The sequence below is a fragment of the Rhinopithecus bieti genome, unplaced genomic scaffold (genome assembly GCF_001698545.2).
Source record: "Rhinopithecus bieti isolate Rb0 unplaced genomic scaffold, ASM169854v2 scaffold_7509, whole genome shotgun sequence".
Taxonomy (NCBI): Eukaryota; Metazoa; Chordata; class Mammalia; order Primates; family Cercopithecidae; genus Rhinopithecus; species Rhinopithecus bieti.
Genome location: NW_016805750.1, coordinates 1,506,192 through 1,532,979, shown reverse-complemented (window position 1 = coordinate 1,532,979; position 26,788 = coordinate 1,506,192). Strand labels below are relative to the sequence as shown.

Sequence of the window (26,788 nt, the reverse complement as noted above, 5' to 3'; positions counted from 1 at the left end):
ACTAAGGCATGAGAATCACCTGAACCCGGGAGGTGGGGGTTGCAGTGAACTGAGATTACCCCACTGTACTCCAGCCTAGGCAACAGAGGAGACTCCTGTCTCAGAACAACAACAAAAACAACAAAAGAAGCTACAGGGTGTTTGGGTGTGGCACACATGGCAGGTCATCCAGCCCTGGTCTAGGTAGGTGGCTTTAACCTGAAGGAGCCATGGAAGTTTCAGGAGCTGGTGTACTCAGCCTTGGGAGAAAGTGAGGGCATAGAACGCTGGCCTCAGGGGCCCCGTCTGAGTTTTGACTCTGGCTGGCTGTGTGAACACCACCTGGTACCCTAGGGCATCGTTGGGCCCATCGGCAAGACAGTGTTTTGTCAAGGTGGGGATAGAACTGGATTTCCCACTACCTTGGGCCCATGAGGCTCATATTTGGGACTTTGGAGAAGCCGCTCATTTTCACATTCTGTAATGTAAACAAGAATAATCTAGATTCATACATATTACCTCCTTTTATGTTCAGAACAATCCTATAGGATAAGCACTACTCTTGTTGCCATTTCCCAGATGAGGAAACTGAGGCACGGAGACATGGAAGAACTTTCCCTCGGTCACTGTAAGCAGCCTAAAGCATCGCTGTGTGCTGGGCCAGTGCCATTTCCACGCCATCATGGACACCCCACCGCACGCCTTGCTTACTGTGCAGGAGGCCCCAGCTGCCTTTAGGAGCATGAGGCACCGTGTGCTCCATCTCTGGGGTTCAGAGTGTGTGGTCATGTTATGCCTGTATTCGTATCGGAATGAGGCCCAGGAGGCTGATGGGTTGCAGATTTGCATGCAATGGCGCGATCTCGGCGCACTGCAACCTCCATCTCCCGGGTCCTGGCGATTCTCCTGCCTCAACCTCCCGAGTAGCTGGGACTACAGGCGTGCACCACCATGTCTGGCTCATTTTTCCATGTTTAGTGCAGATGGGGTTTCACCATGTTGCCCAGGCTGGTCTCAAAGTCCTGGCCTCAGGTGATCTGCCCGCCTCGGCCTCCCAAAGTGCTGTGATTACAGGTGTGAGCCACCGCGCTCCGCTGCATGAACTGCTTACATGCGTGCCTTCTCTGGAGGGCCTGGACTTTGAATCTTCTTTCACTCCCAGCATCTTTCCCTGCACGGGCCCTCTCCCCACTATCTCTGGGGGAGTCTGCAGCCCAGTTCTGCAATGTGCCGCCAGAGGGAGCTGCCCGCAGAGAAACGGGAGCGCCGCACTCAGGCCCCAGGAAGGCAGCAGGCTGAGTTCCCCTGGCCTCACTCAGTTCACTTTCCTTCTTGAAAGTCACCCAAACTCAAGCAAAAGCTCTGATTCAGGAATAAATGGGGTTGTTTTACCTCAGCCAAGGCCTGGGGAAGCTTGGTATTAACAGCCTTTGTTCCATTCTTTTAAGAATGGAAGAGTCCGTCCTCTGGGTGCCCACAACACCCTGGAAAGCAGGCAGAGTGCTGGTCACAGACAGAGGCTTTGAGCTACCGAGACCCTGGCTGGAGTCTGGGCCCTGAAATTTTCTAACCGGGGTGGCCTTGGGCAGAGCAGCCTGTGTTTAGAGCTTCCCGTCTGTAATACAGCAATGACAACCATGCCTGCTTTGCAGGGTTTCTGTTAGGATTAATTCTCTATAGAGAGCCCCCCAGAAGCCGCTTTTGGATTTGAGATGGTTCAAGACCACACCTTGCATGGCAAGAGTGGGGACAGCTTTCCATAGGTCTCAATACAGTAGTATTCCTAGGCAGTTCTGCAACCCCAGCCTCATGCCCTTTGCACCTTCCTAAGAGGCTGCCTAGCCTCAGCTTTGGCCCCCATCCAAGAATCCTAAGAGCAAAGGCAGTTCTTTTCCTTTTTTCTTTTTTTAAGAGACGGTCTCGCTCTGTCTCCCAGGCTGGAGTGCAGGGCTGCAATCATGGTTCACTGCAGCCTCGAACTCCTGGGCTCAAGCAATCCTCCTGCTTCAGCTTCCCAAAATGCTGAGGTCACAGGTATGAGTCACCCACCCGGCCTAATTCTTATTATTATTTGTAGAGATGGGATGTCACTGTGTTGCCCACGCTTGGACTGCTGGGCTCAAGCAGTCCTCCCTCCTCAGCCTCACTGGCAGCTGGGATTACGGTCCCGCCTAGCCTGCTTCTCCTTGTGCAACCCCCAGACCCAGAGGCTCCAGAGCAGCTCTGGAACAGCGGAAATCTGGCTTCGGCCGACACATTCACCAAATATTGACACAGCACCCTTGACCTCCAGATGCCCCTGATCTCTCTTCCGCGCCCAGACTGCGGGGAGGAAGGGGTCCTCCAGGCCAAAGGGAGGGAGGTCTCCGGGAGGTCCCCGGGAGGTCCCCGCGGTCCGGGAGGCAGGTGCGCGGGGCCCGGATCTGATCGTGCGTGCGCAAGGGAGAAAGGCAGGGCTGGGCCTGCGGGAGCGCGGCCTTGCGGTCCCCGGGACTCCTCTCCGGGCGCCTCGTCTCGGTGCTTCACCCGTAACCCAAGCCAGGGCCCCGGTGTCAGCGGCGGGTTGGGCCGGGACCGGGGAGGGGGTGCCCAGCAGCGACCCCTGGGACCCCCTAAGGCCGTGCGCAGCTCTTGGCCAGAAGCCGGCCCGACGCGTGGCTTCCCGGAAGGCCCCGCGCAGCCGGAAGGCGGGAGGGAGGGCGGGGCCAGCGCCGGGGGCCGCCACCGAGGCCTGCCGCGACCCTCCGCCGGGCCCTGAGGCCGGGGCAACGGCCGGGGAGCCGGGCGGGGACCGAGGCCGGGGAGCCGGGGCAGCCAATCAAGCGCAGACCAGTCCGCAGCCGCCTCTGATCGCCGAGGCCCGCAAGGACGCTCAGGCTCCCCAGGAAAGGTCCGCCCGGCAGCCGGGGAGCGGGCGCTCCCAGGCCGCCCCGCGAGGGGAGAGGGGCAACCCCACAGAACGGCCTGGAGGCCCCGGGAGCGTCTAGGTTGGGGGGGGTCCCCGCCTGCCGGGGAGCCCGGCCTACCAAGAAGATCCCAGTGCCGGGATGGACACTGTTAGTGTAAGTCATTGTCCCTATGGAAGAGAAGGGCTGAGGCACGGAAGAGGCTGAAGTGACACAAAGTAGAGCAGCAAGAGCTGGGAACCTAGACGTCCCGGCCCTGGCTTGGTGTCACCCAGTAGTGGTGTAGGCGTGGGTGTGGTGGGTGGGGGGTGCCCAGGTGGTGGACGTGGTGGGGAGTGGGTGATGGGGTGGGGTGTGGTGGAAAAAAGTGGGGGATGTGGGTTGGCGGGGTGGGGTGGGAGGAAATGTGAATGGTGGGGGGCGGAGAAGCGGGGTGGGGGTTGCAGGAATGTGATGGGTAGCGTGTGGGGGTAGCGTGGGGGTGCTGGTGGGGCATGGGGCGGGGCGGGGTGGGGTGGCTAGGTATTATAAATATGAAAGGGATCCTGACAGGACTCCTGTGGGGCAGCAGAGCCGCTGAGCCATATGTGGAAGAAGATCTGGGCGCTAGTTTAGATTTGGTCAGGAAGGGCCGTTAATGATTTAGGAGGTGAGATTAGTTTTGGGGGTGACAGGTAGTTTGTTGAGTTTGTTTGTTTGTGACAGTCTTGCTCCGTTGTCCAGGCTGGAGTGCAATGGCGCGATTTCGGCTCACTGCAACCTCCACCTCCCGGGTTTAAACGATTCTCCTGCCTCAGCCTCTCTAGTAACTGAGATTACAGACGCCCGCCACCACGCCCCGCTAATTTTTTTTTTTTTTGAGACGGAGTCTTGCTCTGTTACCCAGGCTGGAGTGCAGTGGCGCGATCTCGGCTCACTGCAACCTCTACCTCCCTCGTTCAAGCAATTCCCCTGCCTCTCAGCCTCCCGAGTAGCTGGGATTACAGGCGACGCCACCATGCCTGGGTATTTTTTTTTTATTTTTTTATTTTAATAGAGACGGGGTTTCACCATCTTGGCCAGGCTAGTCTCAAACTCCTGACCTTGTGATCCACCTGCCTCTGCCTTCTACAGTGCTGGGATTACAGACGTGAGCCACCGTGCCTGACCAATTTTGTATTTTTTGGTAGAGGTGGGGTTTCACCATCTTGAAATAACACCTGTAGTTCCAGCTACTCGGGAGGCCCGGGCGAAAGAATTGCTTGAGGCCAGTTCCCCAACCAGCCTAGGCAACACAGGGAGACTGCGTTTCTAGGGGGTAAAAAAATGCAGGAAGGAAGGGGAGAGGGAAAGATGGAAAGAAAGAGAGAGAGAGAACGAAAGAGAGAGAAAGGAAAAGAAGGAAAGAAAAGAAAAGGAAAGAAGGAAAAGAAAGGAAAGAAAGAGAAAGAGAAAGAAAGCAATAGGGATACTTGGAGAAGCTTTGAAGTGACCTGTTTATTGATCAAGTAGGTAGGTAAGGTGCATGCTGCCAGGAGGGGCTGGGGTGGAGAGGGCAGGGCCCTGCTGTATGGGGGTGGGCAGCAGACAGCCCCTGCTCAGCCCTGGCCTCCATTGCTACACAGAATGGCAGGTCCGATGTGATCTGGTCTTCTGGTTTTTCAGGAGAAATCAGGAATCAGAGGTGCATGCAAAATCTCCTGATTTTTAAATATTGGCAACTAATTTGTTTTAAAAAAAACAACTATGAGCTAATCCAATCTAAAAATGTTTGCTGGTGGGATCCACCTACTGCCTTTGCACTGGGGTATGGAGAGGTTGGAGGTCAATGTTGACAAGAGCCAGATCTAATTTTTTGTTAAAGAACAGGGTACTTGGAGTAGAGAGAGTCTTCCTCTCCCTTGTCTCTTACAATCTGGTCCAAACTCAGAAAGCTAGGCTGCTGTCGGTGGGATGGGCTTGTCTCCATCTTTCTGTACCTCTCAGAGCAGCCTGGGCACCTGCAAGAAAGTGGGGCTTCAAGTTGTCATTTGCCTTCCCTGTGGCTGGCAGATGGGCTTCCTGTGATCAGGGCCTGGTATGTGGGCAAATCTGAGTGTGAAATAGGTGTGATACAGTGGAGAGGGGGGAGCCACACTCCCACCCCCTGAGGTCTGTCCCCATCCTCCCTCCTCACCCACTTCCCTGTCATTTACAGACAAAGGCAGTCTTGCGGTGGGAGAAGAGCAGGGTGGGCTTCCCTCAATCTGGCGAGCCTGGAGAATTCAGCAAGCTGAGCTTTTTAGCAAGGGCTCAGGAGGTGGAGTTACTAACCTTTCTTCCCCAACAAGAGCCTGTTAATGCTCTAACTTCTGAAATGATTATTGCAAATAAATTAAACCTTGAATGGAGTCAGCCACAACGTCTCTACCTATGGTGCAGAGCTATTAAAACGCAGTGACTTCCTCCACCTGCCCTCATACATGCAGTGATAGCTGCTGGCCCTCCCATTCTGCAGAGCCCTGGGCTTGTGTCTCAGTGAAACCTGCCTCATTGTCTGAGATGTCACGGAAGTTCTTGGTCTCATGGCCAAATAAATCAAGGACGCAGACACTCCAGAGGGTAGGTTAGAGGAGAAGTTTAATAAACGAAAGAAAGAAAGCTCTCTGGATCAGGGAGGGGTCCCAGAAAGATGGGCTGCCATTTTACAGTGAAATGCAAGGGTTTTTATAGACAAGCTCGTGGGAGGGGTGCTTCATTTACATAAGGTGTGAATTTCTGAGTCCTCCACCCCACCCTTTCTAGTGCACATGTGGGCTTCTTAGCCTGAGTTACTACTCCATGTTGCTTATTTCTTCCTACTGTGCATGTATGAAAAAAGGTTGGGGGGCGGGGGGTAGAACACTCCAAGATGCCTGGTCCAGGGTAGCTCTTCTTATCCGTGCCATGCAAGTCTCTGTCTGAGTATTTGTTTGTTTGTTTGTTTGTTTGTTTGTTTGTTTTTGAGACAGAGTCTCGCTCTGCTGCCAGGCTGGAGTGCAGTGGCGTGATCTCGGCTCGTTGCAACCTCTGCCTTCCGGGTTCAAGCGATTTTCCTTCCTCAGCCTCCCGAGTAGCTGGGATTACAGGTGAGCACCACCACACCTGGTTAATTTTTGTATTTTTTTTAGTAGAGACGGGATTTCACCATGTTGGCCAGGATGGTCTCAATCTCTTGACCTCATGATCCGCCCACCTCGGCCTCCCAAAATGCTGGGATTAGAGGCATGAGCCACCATGCCCAGCTGTGTCTGAGTATTTATAAGTAGGGAGAGGACTGTGCTTACGGGGGCCCACCGTATGTCTGTATGTCACACAGGGGACCCCTTTCTGTGTTAGAGCTTGCCTTCCTTTTCTGTGTTTTCTGAAAGGGAAACGACCTCTTAGGCTGCTTTTTATTAGAAGGGAATTCTGCCAAGGACCCTTGTCCTAACTATTTGCCTAATTGATTTCTCTCTCTCCTCTCACATTGATGCCGGCCTGGCTGGGCCAGGTAGAGTTGGAAGTAGCATTTTTGCAAGGACATCTCTTGAGCCTCTGTAGATTTTCACTTAAAGTCATTCGGAGCAGGTTGGAAGCTAGGTTTTTTCTTGGGTAGCCAGTAAAGCTAAAGTGTTTATGTATCTGTTTCCTGCCTTCCTTCTTTCCACTTCTACATGCATTTTCTTGCTGTGCAGAAACTGTTTTGAGAGTGCAGACCCAAAACACCACTCCCAAAACTGCAGAAAACCTGTGGTGGGAGTGGTGTCCAGGCACTGACCTGGAAGCCAGTCTTGCAGACCAAGCATGGCAGGGCTCAGGGTCTTCACACCCTGGGAAAGGGAGGTTCCTTGCAGCCTCCAAAGGGGCCTTCCCTTTTTCCAATGTAATTGACAGATGAAAGCTGGATATAAACCAGAACTAAGCTCAAAGGTGATTAGATATTTTACACCAGGATTTTGAGCTTTTTGTAAGATTTTACTGTAAAATTATTTCCTTTGGTTACCTTAATATGTACTTGAAATATATCTCATTTTGTGTTGGATGTGGTGGCTCACACCTGTACTCCTAGCACTTTGAGAGGCCAAGGCAGGCAGATCACCTGAGGTCAGGAGTTCAAGACCAGCCTGGCCAACATGGTGAAACCCCATCTCTACTAAAAATACAAAAATTAGCCAGGTGTGGTGGTGCATGTCTGTAGTCCCAGCTATTCAGGAGGCTGAGGCAGGAGAATTGCTTGAACCTGGGAGGTGGAGGCTGCAGTGAGCCCAGATCGTGCCACTACACTGCAGCCTAGGTGACCTAGGTGACGGAGCAGGCTTTGTCTCCAAAAAAAAAAAAAAAAAGGAAAACAAAATCTCTCTGTCAATATCTCTATCTATCTATGTCATTTTGTTTCAGGACCATGGTGACTGGATAAATCAGGTTCTGCCTTCTGTCTCCGCATTTCCGAGTGGCTTCTGCCTATTCAGTCGGGACGCTGTTATAATGCCATTTTATCATTTAGACATTTGTATGTAAACAAATCTTGACACTGGAATAGTGGAAGGGGGTTCTCTTCTGGGGAGAAGGAGGAGGCATTCAACCCGTCAGCAAGCAAAGGAGCTGGGCAGGGCCTGAAAACCAGGAGATCAGGTTTTGGGAGTTCCAGGGCACAGGGTAGTCAGAGTAGGGACCCACAGGCCTGAGTGCTCCTCCAGTCCCTTATGTGAGCAGGGCTTACAAGGCCTGCCCTCCCACTGCCTCTTATACTTCATGGGGCTAAAAAGACATATCTAAGGGTGCTTGTTTGCAATTTCTGAATTTGAAGACTGAGTAACGAATGTCAGAGTCCTGGGTTTTGCCTTCATGGGGTCTTGCTGCCCACAGTGAGATCAGAGGAGCACTTTGGGGGCTTGTTGGAAATGCAGAATCTTACCCTCCCATACTGGCTGCATCTAACAAGGTTTTCAGTGGTTCCTGTGCACTTGTGGAGAACAGGTCTAATGTGTACCAAAGGGGAAAAAGAAGGGAAATTTACAGGGGCAGGAGCACAGGATGCTCTCCTGGGACTGCAGAGAAGTTCTGAGAACCTGACTTTGTGGTCTTCTCATGGATTCATGGGTTTGTTCTCTGGGCTCAAAATTATATCCTAGGATTGGGAGAGCAATTGTACAGTAGGGACTTCTGCTTCTGGATCATCCTTGGGTCAGAAAAGCACACATGTCTGGGTGTGGTGGCCCATGCCTGTAATCCCAGCACTCTGGGAGGCTGAGGCAGGAAGATTGCTTGAGCTCAGGAAGTCAAGACCAGGCTGGGCAACATTGCGAGACCCTGTCTGTATGAAAACAAAAAATTAACTGAGCGTGGTGTTGCATGCCTTTAGCCCCTGCTACTCAGGAGACTGAGGTGGGAGGATCACTGTAGCCCAGGAGTTCAAGGCTGCAGTGAGCCATGATCGCATCACTGCACACCAGCTTGGGCAACAAGAGACACTGTCTCTGAAAAAAGAAAAAAAACTCTCATATAACATATAACCCAAAGATATTAAGGCCAAATGTAGTGGCTCGTGCCTGTAATCCTAACACTTTGAGAGGCTAAGGCAGGATCCCTTGAGCCCAGGAGTTCAAGACCAGCCTGGGCAACATAGTAGTCATCTCTACTAAGAATAAAAATAAAATTAGCTGGGCGTGGTGATTGCACACCTGTAGTCCCATCTACTCAGGAGGCCGAGGTGGGAGGATCGCTTGAGCCCAAGAGGTCAAGGCTGCAGTGAGTTGTGATTGTGCCATTGCACTCCAACCTGGGCAACAAAGCAAGACCCCGTCTCAAAAAAGAAAAAAGATAATAAGCAATAGAATCTATCCATAACTTCCTCAGTCAAGTTGCTGTAGCACCTGTTTCAATATTTCCACCTAGAATGAAATGGGAAGTGCTGGTGAGAAAGGGAAGTACTGCTGGAGCCTTGGGCTCAGCCAGAGCTCTGAGGAGACCCCCCACCTCGTGGCCCCTTTGATTTTCTCAGCCCTTGGGCTCTCTAGAGCCCATCCCTCCCTGCTCTGGCTCCAGCGTGGCACACATTTTCCCTACCCTGGAGGATTTTGCTTAAAGTCATTGTGCTGAAGGTTCACTTGCCCGTCCATCTTTCTGTCCATGTGTATCGCAAAGCCTGGGCATGCTTTCATGTATTTTATTCTCCAGTTGCTTTGTCTCCCTGCTTTATCTTGTCCCTGCTTTTAGTGTCCCATGGGTACAACTGTGTTGAATTTTAAGAGCAGTTGCTTAAGGCAGCCCAGTGTGTGCGTTAGTAACAGTGTTCGTTCAGAGCCATCCTGGGTCGGGAGCCTGCAGGCTTCCAGACTTATGCCAGGCGCTTCCTGCCCATCCTGCTGGCACCATCTGAGAGTCCAGCCTGCAGGGACTGTCTCCGTCTTAGAAGGGAGGTATCTGACCCTCTGCTCAGGGCCCACCGGAGGTGAGTGCCCGTGTAGTCACAGAGTCCCATCCCTTCCCCAGCTCTGGCTTGGCCTTAGCTCAGATGCCTGGTGCCAGGATTTCCCGGTCTCTGCTGGACGTTGTGTGCAGGGCATTCCCCGAGCCAGTGCAAAGGCCACTGATACCAGAAGGGTCAGACCACCTCCCTCGTGATGAACCAGCAGAACATGTAGCCGGGTTGCTCCTTAATCTGTCCTAAGTCGGAAGTTAATCAGAGGGCAAAGAAGACCTTTCACCCACTCAGCCGCTGCTATTTGCTTATTCACTAACTGCTGCCTGCCCTGTCTGTGGGAACTTTCCACCGTCTGGATGCTGTCTCATACAGGTGCTTGGAGCTGCTGTGCTCTCCTGAAAAGGGGGACCCTTCCTTAAAACTCTAGGAACTAGAGTGGCGTTAATACTCTTATGCTCATTAAAACTGTCCCTCTGAACTTCTCCCTTGAAGGCCCGCCACGATGACCATCATGGTGGAGGACATCATGAAGCTGCTGTGCTCCCTTTCTGGGGAGAGGAAGATGAAGGCGGCTGTCAAACACTCTGGGAAGGGTGCCCTGGTCACAGGGGCCGTGGCCTTCGTCGGGGGTTTGGTGGGCGGCCCGCCGGGACTCGCCGTTGGTAAGTGCAGGTGTCTCACAGAGACAGCCAGCCTTGGGGATGTCATAAAAGGGCCGTTGAAACACAGGGAGAAGGCCAAGCGCGGTGGCTCACACCTGTAATCCCAGGACTTTGGGAGGCCGAGGTGGGTGGATCACCTGAGGTCAGGAGTTTGAGACCAGCCTGGCCAACATGGTGAAACCCTGTCTCTACTAAAAATACAAAAGATAGCTGGGTGTGGTGTCGCATGCCTATACTCCCAGCTACTCGGGAGGTTGAGGCAGGAGAATTGCTTAAACCCGGGAGGCAAAGGTTGCAGTGAGCCAAGATCGTGCCATTGCACTCCAGCCTGGGCGACAGAACGAGATTCCATCTCAAAAAAAAAAAAAAAAAAAAAAAGGAAAAAAGAAAATAAACACAGGGAGAAACGAACTCGTACAAGTGGTGCCATGCATCTCGTGGGAGGAGTTGGTGGAGTTAAGGTTGCCTCTGGGAAATGTTCTTTGCAGATGTAATTTGTCCCGTCGGAAATGCAAGCTTCTGTGTGAATGTCTCAGAAGTGTGGGGCACTCTTGAAAATGGCATCTGTGTCATTTGGGCCTAGAGGCACCTTTTCCCCAGTGCTAGGATCCCAGAATAAGTATCAGAGCAGCAGGCCTCTGAAGATACCAGGGTGTCCTGGGTCCCATGGTGGCCTCCCTCACCCTGATCATGACTGCAAGGTCCCTGCAGAAAGGAAACCAGGGAGGAGGCTGGAAGAGGCCATGCACCTTCTCAGCACATGTGGTGTGGCCAATTCATGTGAGCGGGCTCATTCTGAGAGAGCTCCCCTGTTCTGAAAGAGACCACCAAAAGAACTGCCTTTCACCCCTAGAGGGCCTGCCCACCTCTACCACCTACTTTTTTTCTTTCTTTTTTGAGACGGAGTCTCACTCTGTCACCCAGACTGGAGTGCAGTGGCATGATCTCGGCTCACTGCAACCTCTGTCTCGTGGGTTCAAGTGCTTCTCCTGTCTCAGCCTCTTGAGTAGCTGGGACTACAGGTGTGCGCCACCACACCCAGCTAATTTTTGTATTTTTAGTAGAGACAGGGTTTTGCCCTGTTGGCCAGGCTGGTCTCAAACTCCTGGCCACAAATGATCCACCTGCCTTGGCCTCCCAAAGTGCTAGGATTACAGGCATGAGCCACTGTGCCTGGCCATTTTCCACCTGCTTTTATTTGAAAATCAACTTCTGGCAATGAATGAAAGTTTGGCTAATTTTTCCACTGTTCCTTGCAGCTAGGATGAAGTTACTTTCTTTGGCTTGGGGAAGGAAGAATTTGTGTGTCCTGAGCCTCAGAAGGTCTACCTGGCCTGAGTCTGTGGCTCAAACCATAGATGGAGTCAGAGAGCTGACCATCCTTCAGACCTGAGCTGGGCAGGGGCCAAGCAAGGCCTCCTGGTGGCTTCTAGGTGGCTTCAGGGACCTGCTTCTGTTTAACAGAGATTCTTATGATGACTTATTTTTCACATCAGGCACGGCAGATATTTGCCACATGCCCACTCTTTGCTGGCCAGCCTGAGCTGGGGACATGGGGCGTGGAGAGCTTACCATCTGGTGGAGATCCCTTCTGTGTGGCATGTAGTCTCCATGCTCACAGGTGGGAGAGAGAAGTGCTTTTCTGCTGAGGTTGACTTCCGTTCCCCAGCTCGCTGGTGGGGTTCCTGCTCTGTGCTTCCCTTCTGTAGTGGGATTGACATTCAAGGATATTTCGTTAAGCTGAGGCTCACACTGGGGAGAAAAATTAATGTGTGGGTGGGCCCAGACCTTCCCTCTCCATATTTCCTTTCCAAACTCCATGAATTAGTGAGGCCTGACTTCAGCATCTTGCCATCTGAGAAGGAACCGGAGATGGGGGAGACAAAACCGTTTCCTTCTTCCTCTGTGACACTCTGCATCTGTGCCCCCACCTCCATCAGTGCTCAGGGGAAGGCTTTGGGGATCATTTTATCATGTAGCTGTGCCCAGATGCTATTTTGGGAGCACATATTTTATTCAGATTGAGTAAAAGCTGGTGGAGAACAGGATGTCCACTAAGAGAGCCCGGGGGATTCACTACTTCCAGCCCCTGTTCACGGGCGGGAGCATCATTTTACCCTGAAAACAAAGGAATTTTCTCCTCTCCAAAGAGCCAGTAATTTGCTGGTCGATATTCCTGGCGACTTTTTGCATTAAGTGCTGCTCTAAATCAAATATTGATGTTCTCATAAAGGTTTAGTGCACATGAGTGCAACTCTTGTCGACTCTGAGCATTTCACTGGTGTCATGGGGAAAAGTTCAGTAAAACTTGTAAATTAGCTGGCTTTCCCTCCCCAGAATGTGCCTTTCTTTTGCAGAGGAGATGAACCCTGTCTGCGTGTCGCATTCAGCCTCTGGGATATGGGGCTGGCCCCAGCTGCGTACCTGGGGTGGTGTCTGCTCCAGAGGCCTCGGTGCTTGGCTTCCAGAAGCAGCAAGCACTGGTTTTGCTGCCTGTCGTCTGAGTCCAGCCAGCCAGTGGGTTCTCTCTGGCCTGGGCTGCATTTTTGAAAGAAACTTTTCATTTTGCAATAATGTTAGGTTTACAGAGAAGTCGCGAAGATAGTACAAAGGATTCCCGTATGTCCTCCACCCAGTTTTGGTTCTCCTACTGTTCATGTATATTACTGTATGCTTGTCAAAACTAAAACCGGCTGGGTGCAGTGGCTCATGCCTTTGTAATCTCAGCACTTTGGGAGGCTTGAGGTTGAAAGATCGCTTGAGCCCAGTGGTTTGAGACCAGACTGGGCAACATAATGAGACCCTGTCTGTACAAAAAATTAAAAAAAAAAATTAGCCAGGCATGGTGGTGCAAGTCTGTAATCCCAGCTACTTGGGAGGCCAAGGTGGGAGGATTGCTTGAGCCTAGGAATTTGAGGCTGCAGTGAGGTATAATCATACCACTGCACTCCAACCTGGGTGACAGAGTGAGATTCTGTCTAAGAAAAACAAACCAACAAAGAAAACCTAAAACACCAACGAATATGTTACTATTAACCATTCTCCAGACTTGATTTGGGTTTCACCAGTTTCTGCATTAATGGCCTTTTTTTTTTTTGGCTTCGGGATCCAGTCTAAGACACCACATTGCATTGAATTGCCTGCTTTCTTAGTCTCCTCTGGCCTTTAACACTTTCCTCAGACTTTCCTTGTTCACGACCTTGATAGTTTTGAGGAATACTGGGCAGGTATTTTGTCGAACATCTCTCAGTTTGAATTTGCCAGATGTGTTTAGGATGGGACTGAGTTAGGAGTCTTTGGAGGCATGCCTGGGAGGTGATGTGCCCCTTCCCTTCTCCTGCATTAATTCTGGGTGTATATGACATTCACATGATGTCATCAGTGATGTTGACCTTGAACACTTGGTTAAGGGCATGTTTGCTGGGTTTTTCCATTACAAAGTTTCTCTCTCCCTTTCCATACTCTGTCTGTTGAAAGTGAGTCACTAAGTCTAGTGGGCTTCATCTTTAAATATCTGATTGGTGATGTTTAAAAATCACGAGGTGTTTTAAAGATACAAATCTGGTATTTTGTGTGGTAGCAATGAACTGGCGTGAAGTGCCACTGCCACCTAATAGGAACCAGGTCGTCCAGGTCTTCTGTGTCCTGGGCCTCAAAAGGTCTATGCAGTTCAAGGCTTGGTTGGCCCAGACTGTAGGCTGGGATGAAATCAGAGCCTGCCACCCATCCGACCTCAGCAGAGGAGGGACCACGTAAGGCCCACCCACCCCCTCACTCTTCTTAGTTCCTCCCTAGCTCTTGGAGGCACTTGACTTTGGACCCCTTCCCTGGGGCATCTTCACTTCCTCTGCACCATATCCTGCACGTGGCCTCTTCAGCTAGAACTTTCCATGGATACAAGGTCTTTAAGTCCCAGAATAGCATGACCTAACCTTGGCAATGAGTTTACATTTAAAAATAATGTTTCTGCCCTTTTAGGGTGGCAGAAGTAGAAATAGTAAACTACCTTAGATTCGTTGTTTATTTTTATTTTTATTTTTTTTGAGATGGAGTCTCACTCTGTTGCCCGGGCTGGAGTGCAGTGGCGCAATATCGGCTCACTGCAACCTCTGCCTCCCAGGTTCAAGTGATTTTCTTGCCTCAGCCTCCTGAGTAGCTGGGATTACAGGCACCCACCACTATGCCTGGCTAATTTTTTGTATTTTTAGTAGAGACAGGGTTTCACCATGTTGGCCAGGCTAGTCTCGAACTCCTGACCTCGTGATTTGCCCACCTCAGCCTCTCAAAGTGCTGAGATTACAGGCATGAGCCACTGCACCTGGCCAGATTTGTTATTTATCATTGTACAACTTGGAGGGGTTCTGTGAAAAGCACTGCTTCAAGAGGAAAGAGCCTCCTTATCTGTCCCCAGGTCCTTTAACCACGTGGGCTCACTGGAGATTTCGTAAGTTCAGGGGCAAGGAGCATATCAGCTGCCTAGTGGAGGAAATTCAGTCTCACCACTGAGATGGTTTCTTTTTTGAAGACAGAGTCTTGTTCTGTTGCTCAGGCTGGAGTGCAGTGGTGTGCTCTCGGCTCACTGCAGCCTCCACCTCCCGGGTTCAAGTGATTCTCCTGCCTCAGCTTCGGAGTAGCTGGGATTACAGGCGTGTGCCACCACGCCCAGCTAATTTTTGTATTTTTAGTAGAGATGGTATTTCACCGTATTGACCATGCTGGTCTCAAACTCCTGACCTCAGGTGATCCACCTGCCTTGGCCTCCCAAAGTGCTGGTATTACAAGCGTGAGCCACCGCATCCAGCCCGAGATGGTTTCTCTTGAAAATGCATTTGTGGCTGGTCACAGGGCCTCACGCCTGTAATCCCAGCACTGTGGGGGCCTGAGGTAGGCAGATCATCTGAGGTCAGGAGTTCGAGACCAGTCTGGCCAACATGGTGAAACCCCGTCTCTACTAAAAATACAAAAATTAGCCAGGTGTGGTGGTGTGCACCTGTAATCCCAGCTACTCAGGAGGCTGAGGTGGGAGAATGGCTTGAACCCGGGAGTCAGAGGTTGCAGTGAGCTGAGATCGTGTCATTGCACTCCACCCTGGGCAACAGAGCGAGGCTTGGTCTAAAAAAAAAGTGCATTTGTTTCTCAGCCTTCTCCTTTGTGATGAGAGAGGGATTTTTGCAGTAAGCCCAGGAACCTCCATCAGGTCATGAAGAAGATCTTAGTGGGCCCAGCACTGAGGTGGGAGATGGGGCAGGCAGGCATCATTTTGCATCCCTAAAAATGTGGAGCTTAGGGAATGCGTGTTGGGTGTCAATTATCGGAGCCAAATGGACAGAAGACTGCATAAACCTTTGCCCTCCACACTGGCTGGCGGAGCAGGCGTGACACCGAGCCCGCTCTGGCTCGCTCATGAATGCGCCTGCTCATGGTGATGGTGATGTGCACTCAGTGGGAACTTAATTAAGGCCATCGCTTATGAGTAAGACCCCACTAATTGAACAATTCCTTGTTTTCTAGGGGGGGCTGTCGGGGGGCTGTTAGGTGCCTGGATGACAAGTGGACAGTTTAAGCCAATTCCTCAAATCCTAATGGAGCTGCCCCCTGCCGAGCAACAGAAGCTCTTTAAGGAAGCCATGGCCATCATCAGGCACCTAGAGTGGATGGATGCTGTGCAGCTGACTGCGCTGGTCATGGGCAGCGAGGCCCTGCAGCAGCAGCTGCTGGCCATGCTGGTGAACTACGTCACCAAGGAGCTGCGGGCCGAGATCCAGTACGATGACTAGGCTGTGCCTCTGGGGAGGTGGGGGTCCCCTTTAGATGACTCTGTGACTCTGAAGAGGTGGCTTGGGAGTTGGGAGAAGCCCAGTGGATGCCCCTGGGGAATCTCCACGTCATCAGTGTATTACTAGCAACGTCCTGCTGGAGAGCCCACCGCTGTGCAGTGTCACGTTCCAGACATTACTTATGAAGCAGCTTGTGTTGGTGGCATGTGCACTGGTGTGCCATGACAGCCCTCTGACTGCCCCCCGGTGAAGAGTAAAAGCCTCAGAGGCATCTGCTGAGTCCTCTCACCTGTGTGGGTCTGGGGAAGTGATCATGCTCAGTGACGGTCTGACTGTACCTCGTCCTCCCCTGGGGGCCTTCTCATCTTGGGAGATGACTCCTCTTCCAAGCACCTGCTGCAGGACTGGATCCCACCCCCCTGCAGGCCCCGGGGTCCCAGGGCCTTGGAGCGGCCCATGCTGGAATCATGTTTACCTCCTAGTGCAGCCCTCCCCTACCCAGGGACTGCTGAATGGCCCCGTGGAGGGGACAGGCGGCCTGCTGAGTGAAGCCTCAGATACCAAGTGGACTTGACCTCGACCCCACTAGGCCGCACACCTAGACTCGCCCTGCCAGGGCCTCACTCTTCCCATCTGAAAAGTCATGGTAGTTCTTGAGGTTTATTTCTCAAATGAAATATTTTTAGTAAAAAGTACAGGCGTATCTTGGAAATATTGTGGGTTCAGTTCCAGACCACCTCAGTAAAGCCAACATCACAGTAAAGCAAGGAAACACATTTTTTTGGTTTCCCAGTGCATATAAAAGTCATGTTTACTCTATATTGCAGTCCATTAAATGTGCAATAGCATTATATTTTAAAAATGTACAAACCTTAATTTAAAAATATTTATTGTTCAAAATGCTGACACAGAGACACAAAGTGAGCACATGGCTGTTGGAAAATGGTGCCAAATAGACTTGCCTGATGCCGGGCTGCTACAAACCTTCAATTAAAAAAAAAAACACACAGGCGAGGCGCGGTGGCTCACTCCTGTAATCCCAGTACTTTGGGAGGCTGAGGCGGATGGATCACGAGGTCAGGAGATTGAGACCATCCTGGCTAACACAGTGAAACCCCGTCTCTACTAAAAAAAACCCAAAAAATCAGCTGGGCGTGGTGGTGCTCACCTGTAGTCTCAGCTACTTGGGAGACTGAGGCAGGATAATTGCTTGAACCTGGGAGGCAGAGGTTACAGTGAGCCAAGATGGTGCCACTGCACTCCAGCCTGGGTGACAGAGTGAGACTCCGTCTCCAAAACAAAAACAAAAACAGTATCCACAAAGCATCGTAGAATGAGGTATGCCTGTACTGCTCTTTCTGAAGTGGTGTGATATAAACCATCTCTAAGAAATGTTTCTCCCCTAAAGATTTCCCCAGAACAATCAGCTCTCTGTAACTGTGGGCTCCACGTCTGGATCCAACCAGCCTCGGATAGAAAATATTTGAAAAAAAAATTGCATCTGTACTGAACACGTACAGACCTTTTTTCTTGCCATTATTCCCTAAATGATATGGTTTAGCATACATAGCATTTATAGCGTATTTGGTATTATAAGAAATCTAGAGATGATTTAAATTATACAGGAAGGTGTGCATAGGTTATAAGCAAACACTATGCCATTGCCCATCAGGGACTTGAGCATCCTCAGATGTTGGTGCCTGAGTGTTGGGGTTGCAGTCCTGGAACCCATCCCCCATGGATACTGAGGCATAGCTGTACTGTGTGTTTTCACTTTGCTTTCAGAACTACAACTTGAATGTGATCGATTACAATAAATGTTTTTCTAAAAAGTCATTTTCCCATATATTATGTGTAAAGTACCTCTAACATTCAAAGTCTTACAAATGGAACAGGAGGGAAGGTACCACATTTGTGGCTTTAAAGAATGCAGGAGTAGGTCAGGAGAGGTGGCTCATGCTTGTAATCCCAGAGCTTTTGGGGGCCACAGTGGGAGGATCACTTGAGGCCAAGGGTTTGAAACTACCCTGGGCAATATAGTGAGACCTCCATCTCTACAAAAAATGTTATTTCTTGGTCCCCAGGTCCTGGGGCAGGGCAGGGACTCGGGGGTCTCCTCTCAGTTCCCTGGAGGCTTGGAGGGAGGCACTTCTGCTGAGGCCCGGCTTAGAGGAAAGCTCAGTATCCCAGCACCTCTATGTGTGTAAGGACTTCAGGGTGAATTATAACCCATGGTGATTAAGGAAGGGCCGAGCCTTTCTCTTCCAGAGCGATTGCTCTTCCGCTGGCCTCGTCTAGCACAAATCAGGTGCCCTAGCACAGGCCACACTCCTGGAGTTAATGAAGCCACTTTAATCATTTTTGTGCCACTTAAGTTGATGGGGGACAGGCTAGCGGTGGGAAGGAGGGGTTGTCTGTCTGTGAAAACTGAGTGTGGCATTTCTTGTTAAACTGATCATTCCTGCTCTTCTCGCAAATAAGTCCTTCATATGGTCCCTAGAACTAAAAGTGGGAAATCAGAGCATGCCCCCTCCCAATTTTGTGTAGCTTTAGTGGGCTCTAAAGTTGCCCTGTTTTTAGTGTAAGGGAAAAAACATTGATTTGCAGACAGCATGAGAATGAAACCTCAACACAGATGTTTGGTTCAGTGCTTCAAAGTTGGGGGACACTTTTTCCACATTGAACAAATGCCAACTTCTCCAGTTGCTTACAGCAAATTCTCCTGGAACAATCAGGGCTGAAATCGAGTTCCCTTTGTTAGGCGATTGGGCCCCACTCATTCGTACTCGTGCATGACGTCCTGATCTGTGTCAGGCCTAGGGGACACAGATGGTCCCAGCTCAGAGGCCCAGTGTCCACTGCAGCCCCTCCCACAGCCTGTCCACCCCTACCGCAGGGGAAAATGCCCAGGGAGGAGATGGTTCAACTCCTGACCAGTTTTGTGTCTGATGGAGCAGGGCTTGCTGAGTGAAGATGCTGGGACTAGCTGGGTCCTGGGGTGACTTGGAGGCTTTGGGCCTAAAAGGGCAGCCTGAACCTGGAGTCTCATCTCCCCCAGGAGCCGAAAACACTTTTCTTGATTTCCCCCAGGAAATCAAGCTGCTGCTTCTCAACTCCTGTGGTTTTAGTATTTATATATCTGCATCTTCTTTGTAGAAATTTATTTATTTTTGAATAAGTAATACCTGCCTGGTACAAAATTTAAAAGGTACAGGAGGGTGCAAGCTGTAAGGGAAGGCCTTCTCCCACACCAACCCCAGAGGCAGCCACTGTTACCAATTTCATGTGTATTCCTTTAATTCTGTTTTGAATTAAGTCTCTGAAAACTGTTCATTTCCTTTTGTCAGTATTTCTTGCCGAAAACCTAGAAAAACCCAGAAAAGTATAATGAGATAAAACCCACAAATTCCCCACCCAGAAAACTGCTGGTAACAGATCTGGTGTCTTTCCTGCAATTGTTTTAGTGCTATGTGTGTGTATTTCTTTTTTTCTCTTTCTTTCTTTTTTTTTTTTTGAGATGGAGTCTTGCACTGTGGCCCAGGCTGGAGCGCAGTGGCGCAATCTTGGTTTACTGCAAGCTCTGCCTCCTGGGTTCAAGCCGTTCTCCTGCCTCAGCCTCCTGAGTAGCTGGGACTACAGGCACCCACCACCATGCCCGGCAAATTTTTTTTTTTTTGGTATTTTTAGTAGAGATGGGGTTTCATTGTGTTAGCCAGGATGGTCTCAATCTCCTGACCTCGTGATCTGCCCATCTCAGCCTCCCAAAGTGCTGGAATTACAGGTGTAAGTCACCGCGCCTGGCCTATGTATGTATATTTCTAACATACTTTTCTTCTTATCCTGTATACCTCTTTGAACACCTTTATCAATGAATGTTAAATAATATTTTTGATGTAATTTAAAATTCCTTGTAAATATTTGTAATAGCTGCATAATATTCCACTGTGCCTAACCATGTGCCTGGTGCGATTTCCATTTGTGGGTTTTTACTACTGTAATGCTGAAGTATTACAGTACTACTGTGTTAATATTTACTTTATTGCATTCTAGTCTTTAGGATTCATTCCTCAAAGTCAAATTGCTGGATTTAAGAGTATGCAGCTTTTTTTTTTTTTTTTTTTTTGAGATGGATTCTTGCTCTATCGCCTAGTCTGGAGTGCAGTGGTGTGATCTCAGCTCACTGCAACCTCTGCCTCCTGGGTTCAAATGATTCTCTTGCCTCAGACTTCCAAGTACCTGAGATTACAGGTGCCTGCCACCATGCCTGGAAATTTGTGTATTTTTCAGTAGAGACCAGGTTTTGCCATGTTGGCCAGACTAGTCTCGAACTCCTGACCTCAAGTGATCCTCCCACCTTGGCCTCCCAAAGTGTTGGGATTACAGGCATGAGCCACTGTGCCCCACCAAGTATGCAACATTTTTTAAGGTGAGTTGTTTTATTAGGTCAGAATCCTTTCTGGAGAGGTGTTATCATTAACTTACTCTCCCAAGAAGGGGCACATATCTCATTGCATCTCTACCAAGGAGCAGAGTGCTACTGTCTTATGCCTTGATTAATTTCATGGGTGACTACTGACATCTGGTTTGATTCATTTTCCTTTGATTATGAATGGGGTTGATTGATCTGTAGCGTGGCTGTCTCTCTGTGAAAGACAGCTGGCGGTAATCCCCTATGGAACTGCCTGCCCAGGGGTGCTGGGACCCCACCCCAGTTCCCTGTGTCCGACGCAGTTGGGAGGGTGAGCAGGGAGTCAGCCACATGTGACTGGCGGGGCAGCTGGGTAGCTTGGTGTCTGGGTGGCTGGGTGGCATGGTGTCCAGGTGGCTGAGTCGCAGGATGTCTGTGTGTCCAGGTAGTGGCATGTCCAGGTGGCAGGGTGGCAGGGTGTCTGGGTTGTAGGACAGCAGAGTGTCTGCGTGTCCAGGTGACAGAGTGTCTGGGTGGTGGGGTGGCAGGGTATTTGGGTGTCTGTGTGTCTGGGTGATAGGGTATCCTCGTGGTGGGGTCTGTGGGTGGAGGGGTCTCCAGGTGTCCAGGTGGCAGGGTGTCTGGGTGGAGCATTTTCCAGGTGGTGGGGTATCTGGGTGTCTTGGTGTCTGGGGGACAGGGTATCTGGGTATCTGAGTGGCAGGGTGTCTAGGTGGTGGGGTGACTGAGTGGCAGGGTGTCCAAGTGTCTGGGTGGTGGGGTGTTCAGGTATCTTGGTGTCAAGTGTCTGGGTGTCTCGGTGTCAGGTGTCTGGGTGTCCAGGTTTCTGGGTGTCAAGTTTCTGGGTGTCTGTGTGGTGAGGTGTCTGAGTGTCCGGATGTCTGAGTGTCCAGGTGTCCAGGTGGTGGGGTGTCTCGGTGTCTGAGTGGCAGGGGGTCTAGGTGGCAGAGGGTCTGGGTGTTTGGGTGTCCAGGTGTCCAGGTGGCAGGTTGTCCAGGTGTCCAGGTAGTGGAGTGTCTGGGTGTCTGGGGGTTGAGGTGTCTGGGTATTGGAGTGGAGGGTGTCTGGATGGTGGGGTGGTTGAGTATCCAGGTGTCCAAGTGACTGAGTGGCAGTGGTGTGTTCAGGTGGCGGGGTGTCTGAGTGTCCAGGTGGTGGGGTGTCAGGTGTCTGGATGTCTGGGCGTCCGAGTGTCTGGGTGTCAGGTGTCTGGGTGTCCGGGTTTCTGGGTGTCTGGGTGTCAGGTTTCTGGGTGTCTGGGTGTCTGAGTGTTGGGTGTCTGGGTGTCTGGGTGTTGGGTGTCTGGTGTCTGGGTGTCTCAGTGTCCAGGTGTTGGATGTCTGGGTGTTTGGGTGTCAGGTGTCTGGGTATCGGGTGTCTGGGTGTCTGAGTGTCACTTGGACACCTGGATACTCAGTCACCCCACCAACCAGACACCCTGCCACTTGAACATCCAGACACCCCAACCCCCAGACACCCAGACACTCCACTACCTGGACACCTGGACACCCCACCACCTGGACACTTGAACACCCAAACACCCAGGCCCTCCACCACCCAGACACCCTGCCACTACCTGGACACCCCACCACCTGGACACCTGGACACCCAGACACCTAGCCACTCAGACACCTCATCACCCAGACACTCAGAAACCTGACACCCAGACACCTGGACACCCAGACACCCGACACCCAGACACCCAGACACCTGACACCCAGACACCCACACCCCAGACACCCAGACACTTGATACCAAGACACCCAGACACCCCACCAGGTGTGTGGGTGTCTGGATGTCAGGTGTCTGGGTGTCGGGTGTCTGGGTATCTGGATCTCAGGTGGCTGAGTGTCTGGGTATCTAGTGTTTGGGTGTCTGCGTGTCCAGGTGTCTGGGTGTCAGGTGTCTGGGTGTCCGGGTGTCGGGTGTCTGGGTGTCTGGGTGTTAGGTGTCAGGTGTCTGCATGTCTGGATATCTGGGTGTCCAGGTGTCTGGATGTCAGGTTGTCTGGGTGTCCAGGTATCAGGTGTCTGGGTGTGTGGGTGTCCAGGTGCCTGAGTGTAAGGTGTCTGGGTGTCAGGCATCTTGGTGTCCAGGTATCCAAGTGTCTGGGTGTTGGGTATCTGGGTATCTGGGTGTTGAGTGTTTGGGTGTTAGGTGTCAGGTGTCTGGGTGTCCGGGTGTCAGGGTGTCAGTTGTCTGGGTGTCAGGTGTCAGGTGTCTGGGTGTCTGGGCATCTGGGCATCTGGGTGTCTGGGTGTCTGGTGTTTGGGCTTCCGGGTGTCTGGGTGTATGGGTGTCTCACTGTCAGGTGTCTGAGTGTCCAGGAGTGTGGGTGTTTGGCTGTCCAGGTGTCCATGTGTCTGGGTGTCAGGTGTCCGTGTGTCAGGTGTCTGGGTATCAGGTGTCTGGGTGTCAGGTTTCTGGGTGTTGGGTGTCCAGGTGTCTGGGTGTCAGGTGTCTGGGTGTCCAGGTGTCCGGGTGTCAGGTGTCTGGGTGTCAGGTGTCTGGGTGTTTGAGTGTCTGGGTGTCAGGTGTCTCGGTGTCTGAGTGTCAGGTGTCTGGGTGTCCGGATATCTGGGTATCAGGTGTCTGGGTGACCGAGTGTCCGGGTGTCTAGGTGTCAGGTGTCTTGGTGTCTGAGTGTCAGGTGTCTGGGTGTCCGGGTATCTGGGTATCAGGTGTCTGAGTGACTGGGTGTCCGGGTGTCAGGTGTCTGCGTGTTAGATGTCTGGGTGTCTGGGTGTTTGGTGCCTGGGTGGCGGGGTGGCAGGATTTCTGGGCAGCAGGGCTGGCCCTTCCAGTGGGGCCTGGCCCAAGGAGAGCTGCGGGCTGCTGGCAGGTGAGGCAGTGCTAAGGGGAAGGTCTGGGTGCAGGGACCCAGTCATCATTGGAATAAACCATCTGCTCAGGGCCAGCTATTAACCTGCTTCAGCATTGCCGTTCCCAGGCAGATGGTACGTTTTAGCTGGATGACTGCTTTGTGTCTCTGGGCTGAGATGTCTGGCTGGAGGGATGCAGGCCTGGCTGTGGTGTGCAGAGCTAGGAGGCCGCAGGGCTGGGGACACGGCCTAGCATCTGCGGTGGGAGGCGCCCTCTGGCGGGCCAGCCAGTCAAGGCCGTCCTCCTCCTCTCCCCAGGTCTGGGCCAGGCCAGGTCCAGATGGTGGCAATCAGAGGATAGTGTTTTGTAACTTCCCCAGGTGGAGGGTGCGGAGACTGCCCTGAGGTTTTCATAAGCTGTGGACAGGACATCAGCCGCATCTCCTGCAACCTTTTTTGCATGTAAAACAGAATGTCTCTCAATCCCAACAACGAACATATGGGAATTAAGAAATGCATGACTCATCTAAACCGTGCAGAAGAGGGCATTGCCTGATGTGCCTTCAGTTGGCTGGAGGAGAGAAATGGCTTTATTAGCTGGAGGTGACCTCTAGGACCACGATGACAGCCACAGGTCAGCAGGCCGAGATCGAGCTTGGCCAGCCGCGTCACAGCCTCGGCGTCAGCTGTGGGTGCCCCCAAGTCCTGGCAAAGGAGGGAGCTGAGAGGTGTTTTTCTAAGCCATGGATGTGGTGGCTGTTTATTTTATTTTTCTGGGTTTTAAGAGAAGGACTTTACTCATTTTTGTTAACAAGTACGCAAATGCAAGCATAATATCCAGGAGATATCTGTTATGTGCCAGTTAATTAGTAAAAATAAATACAAATGATCAAACCCACAGCTGGCAGGGCTGAGGGAAAACGGTGTACACGTACGTCCACACACGCACATGCATACACACACACATGTACACGCAGAAGGCGATACACAGCAATGCAGTCTTTTGGGACAATGATTTGATGAAAAATCACAAGAACTATAAAATTATATATACCTTCCAGCCAACCAATTTCCCTTCAGGGAAAACATTCCAGTAGAATAATTCAAGTGGGAAAAAATAAAGATATTCGTAGCACTGCTGTTTATAATAGCAGGAAAAAAAAAGGGATGGAATTCCAATTCTGAACAAAAGGGAAATAGTTAGACTATGTGTGTGAGCAAGAGGCTGGAATCCTAATAGCCAAGTGTAACAAATAGAGAACAGGGCTGGGCATGTGACATTCCGTGGATATACCCCCTCCCTGCAACACACACACATTTATTTACCTTACCACAAATTCATGCTTCAGTGCTTGGAGGGAATAAGAAAGAGGGATTGCAGGCTGGGTTCCGTGGTTCACATCTGTAATGCCACCACTTTGGTAGGCCGAGGCGGGTGGATCACCTGAGGTCAGGAGTTCGAGACCAGCCTGGCCAACATGGTGAAACCCCATCTCTACTAAAAATACAAAACTTTAAAAATACAGGCGTGGTGGTGGGTGCCTGTAATCCCAGCCACTTGGGAGGCTGATGCAGGAGAATTGCTTGAACCCAGGAGGCGGAGGTTGCAGTGAGCCAAGGTCACACCACTTCACTCCACCCTGGGCGACAGAGCAAGACTCCATCTCAAAAAAAAAAGGAGGGGACTGCAGACCATGCTGTGATCCTAGTGGTCTTCCACCCAATAAAGGCATGACTCAGAAGGAACAGGCATGAATCTCAGGGCATGGGCATCTCGTGCCTGAGGGGTTCTAGTGTTTAAAATGTGAGTGATTTATGTATCCCTAAACCAAATATGAGCCAACCTGCTCAGATTTTTGGAGAGCCAGCCAGGTCTTCATCTCCCTGGGGCTGCCTCTGGGGACCACTGAAGGCCGTCACTTAGAAAGAGGGCTCACAGCCCACCTTGGATCCTGCCCTCCTTAGAGGAGTGGTCCCACCACAACATTCAGTTCCAAAGCACCATCCCAGATCCTGAGACCCATGAGAGCTTGATCTGATGTGCTTGTGCCCACTGACCAGGGCAGGAGGGCCAGCTGTGCTGGGGGCTGTTTCAGGTTCTTCCATGTCAGCGCTATCCAACATGAATAGAATACAAGCCAAATGTGAGTGTCTTACCATGGGCAGATGTATACAAACCTGCTCCAACATCTGAGGAAGCTAAGAGGCCAAAGAAAGAAGCTGGCATATCTAGTTCCTTAGAAAGAAACATTCAATAGGGACTTACGGACAGAAGCCATGTCTATGTCTTGGCAGTGGCAAGACAAGATGGTGGACCCCGCACCATCACTCCCAAGACCCAGGACTTGTATACCAGAGGGGAGGGTGGTTCAGAATGGATGTGTAGACAGTTGAAGTAGGATAGCATCAAGGTTGTTTGATGTAAGGATTTATGGTAAGTACCTGCAATTACACAAGAAACGATAGAGAAATGGGGATCTTAGAGACCTTCCTGGAAGGGGGATTTATCAGAAGCCAACTTGGCAGATTAGTATCCAAGATGGAGCTGCTTTGGCCTCCACAGTGAGTCACACGTGTAATTTGAGATTTTCTAGTAACCCACACTTAAAAAATAGGAACAAACAAGAAATTAATTTAATAATATGATTTATTTAACCTGATATCTAACATATTATCATTTCAACATGTAATTAATATAAAAGATTATTGAGATGATTTCCTTTTCTTTTTTTTCATATTAAGCCTTCGAAACCTGGTGTCTATTTTATACTTGCTAGCACATCTCAATTCTGACTAGTCACATGTGGCCAGTGGCTAGCATATTGGGAATCACAACTCTATAAAATACACAGCAGAAAGTATAAAAATGAAGGATTTCTTTTTTCTTTTCCACTCAGGTTGCCAGTGATACAGACACTCGTTTAAGAGCCAGGAACCACTTTTTTTTTTTTTCTGTCTCTCCTCTGTTCTGAAATTTGGCATCTGGGCTTGTTTGAGATCCTTGTTAGAGGTCAAGAGCAGGTTGGGAGGTGCTATAGACTGAATCGTGTCCCCCTTAAAATTCCTGTGTTGAAGCCCCAGCCCCCAGAGTGATGGTGTTTGGAGATGGGATCTTAGGAGGTGATATGGTTTGGCTCTGTGTCCCCACCCAAATTTCATCTTGTAGCTCCCATAATTCCCATGTGTTATGGGAGGGACCTGGTGGGAAATAATTGAATCATGGGTGGGGTGATCTTCTCTGTGCTGTTTTCATGGTAGTGAATAAGTCTCACAAGATCAGATTTTTTTTTTTTTTTTTAATGGAGTTTCACTCTTGTTGCCCAGGCTGGAGTACAATGGTCTGATCTTGGCTCACTGCTACCTCTGCCTCCTGGGTTCAAGTGATTCTCCTGCCTCAGCCTCCTGAGTAGCTGCAATTACAGGTGCCCACCACCATGCCTGGCTAATTTTTCTTTTTTGTATTTTTAGGAGAGATGGGGTTTCACCATGTTGGCGAGGCTGGTCTCAAACTCCTGGCCTCAGATCCGCCTGTCTCAGCCTCCAAAATTGGTGGGATTATAGGCATGAGCCACCGTGCCCAGCCTATCTGATGGTTTTAAAAATGGGAATTTCCCTGTACAGGGTCTCTTTATTTACCTGTGGCCATCCAATAAGATGTGACTTGCTCTACAGCCATCAGATCTTTGACAAACCTGAGAGAAACAAGAAATGGGGAAAGGATTCCCTATTTAATAAATGGTGCTGGGAAAATTGGCTAGCCATAAGTAGAAAGCTGAAACTGGATCCTTTCCTTACCCCTTATACGAAGAT

The 26,788-nt window shown here is 50.7% G+C and overlaps 1 protein-coding gene across 4 annotated transcripts; it reads left to right on the top strand.

The window, feature by feature from the left end:
- Window positions 1-2,154: 2,154 nt before the first annotated feature.
- On the top strand, window positions 2,155-16,719 carry CUNH19orf12 (chromosome unknown C19orf12 homolog). 4 transcript variants are annotated; one of them, XM_017873592.1, is made up of 3 exons: window positions 2,155-2,385; window positions 9,781-9,950; window positions 15,462-16,719. In XM_017873592.1, the coding sequence occupies exons 1-3, from the start codon at window positions 2,273-2,275 to the stop codon at window positions 15,725-15,727; spliced, it is 549 nt and encodes a 182-aa protein (XP_017729081.1). In that variant the 5' UTR covers window positions 2,155-2,272; the 3' UTR covers window positions 15,728-16,719. The 4 variants fall into 4 exon arrangements, with proteins under 4 accessions (XP_017729081.1, XP_017729084.1, XP_017729082.1 ...); XM_017873595.1 differs by lacking the exon at window positions 2,155-2,385 and adding an exon at window positions 4,296-4,376; XM_017873593.1 differs by lacking the exon at window positions 2,155-2,385 and adding an exon at window positions 5,935-5,971.
- Window positions 16,720-26,788: the final 10,069 nt, after the last annotated feature.

Bases quoted from the DNA above. Each gene is read 5' to 3' on its own strand.
- CUNH19orf12 (XM_017873592.1), top strand. From the start codon at position 2,273: ATGCCCCTGATCTCTCTTCCGCGCCCAGACTGCGGGGAGGAAGGGGTC. The intron at 2,386-9,780 runs GTGCGCGGGGCC...TCTCCCTTGAAG, and splicing joins CCCCGCGGTCCGGGAGGCAG to GCCCGCCACGATGACCATCA. The intron at 9,951-15,461 runs GTAAGTGCAGGT...CTTGTTTTCTAG, and splicing joins CCCGCCGGGACTCGCCGTTG to GGGGGGCTGTCGGGGGGCTG.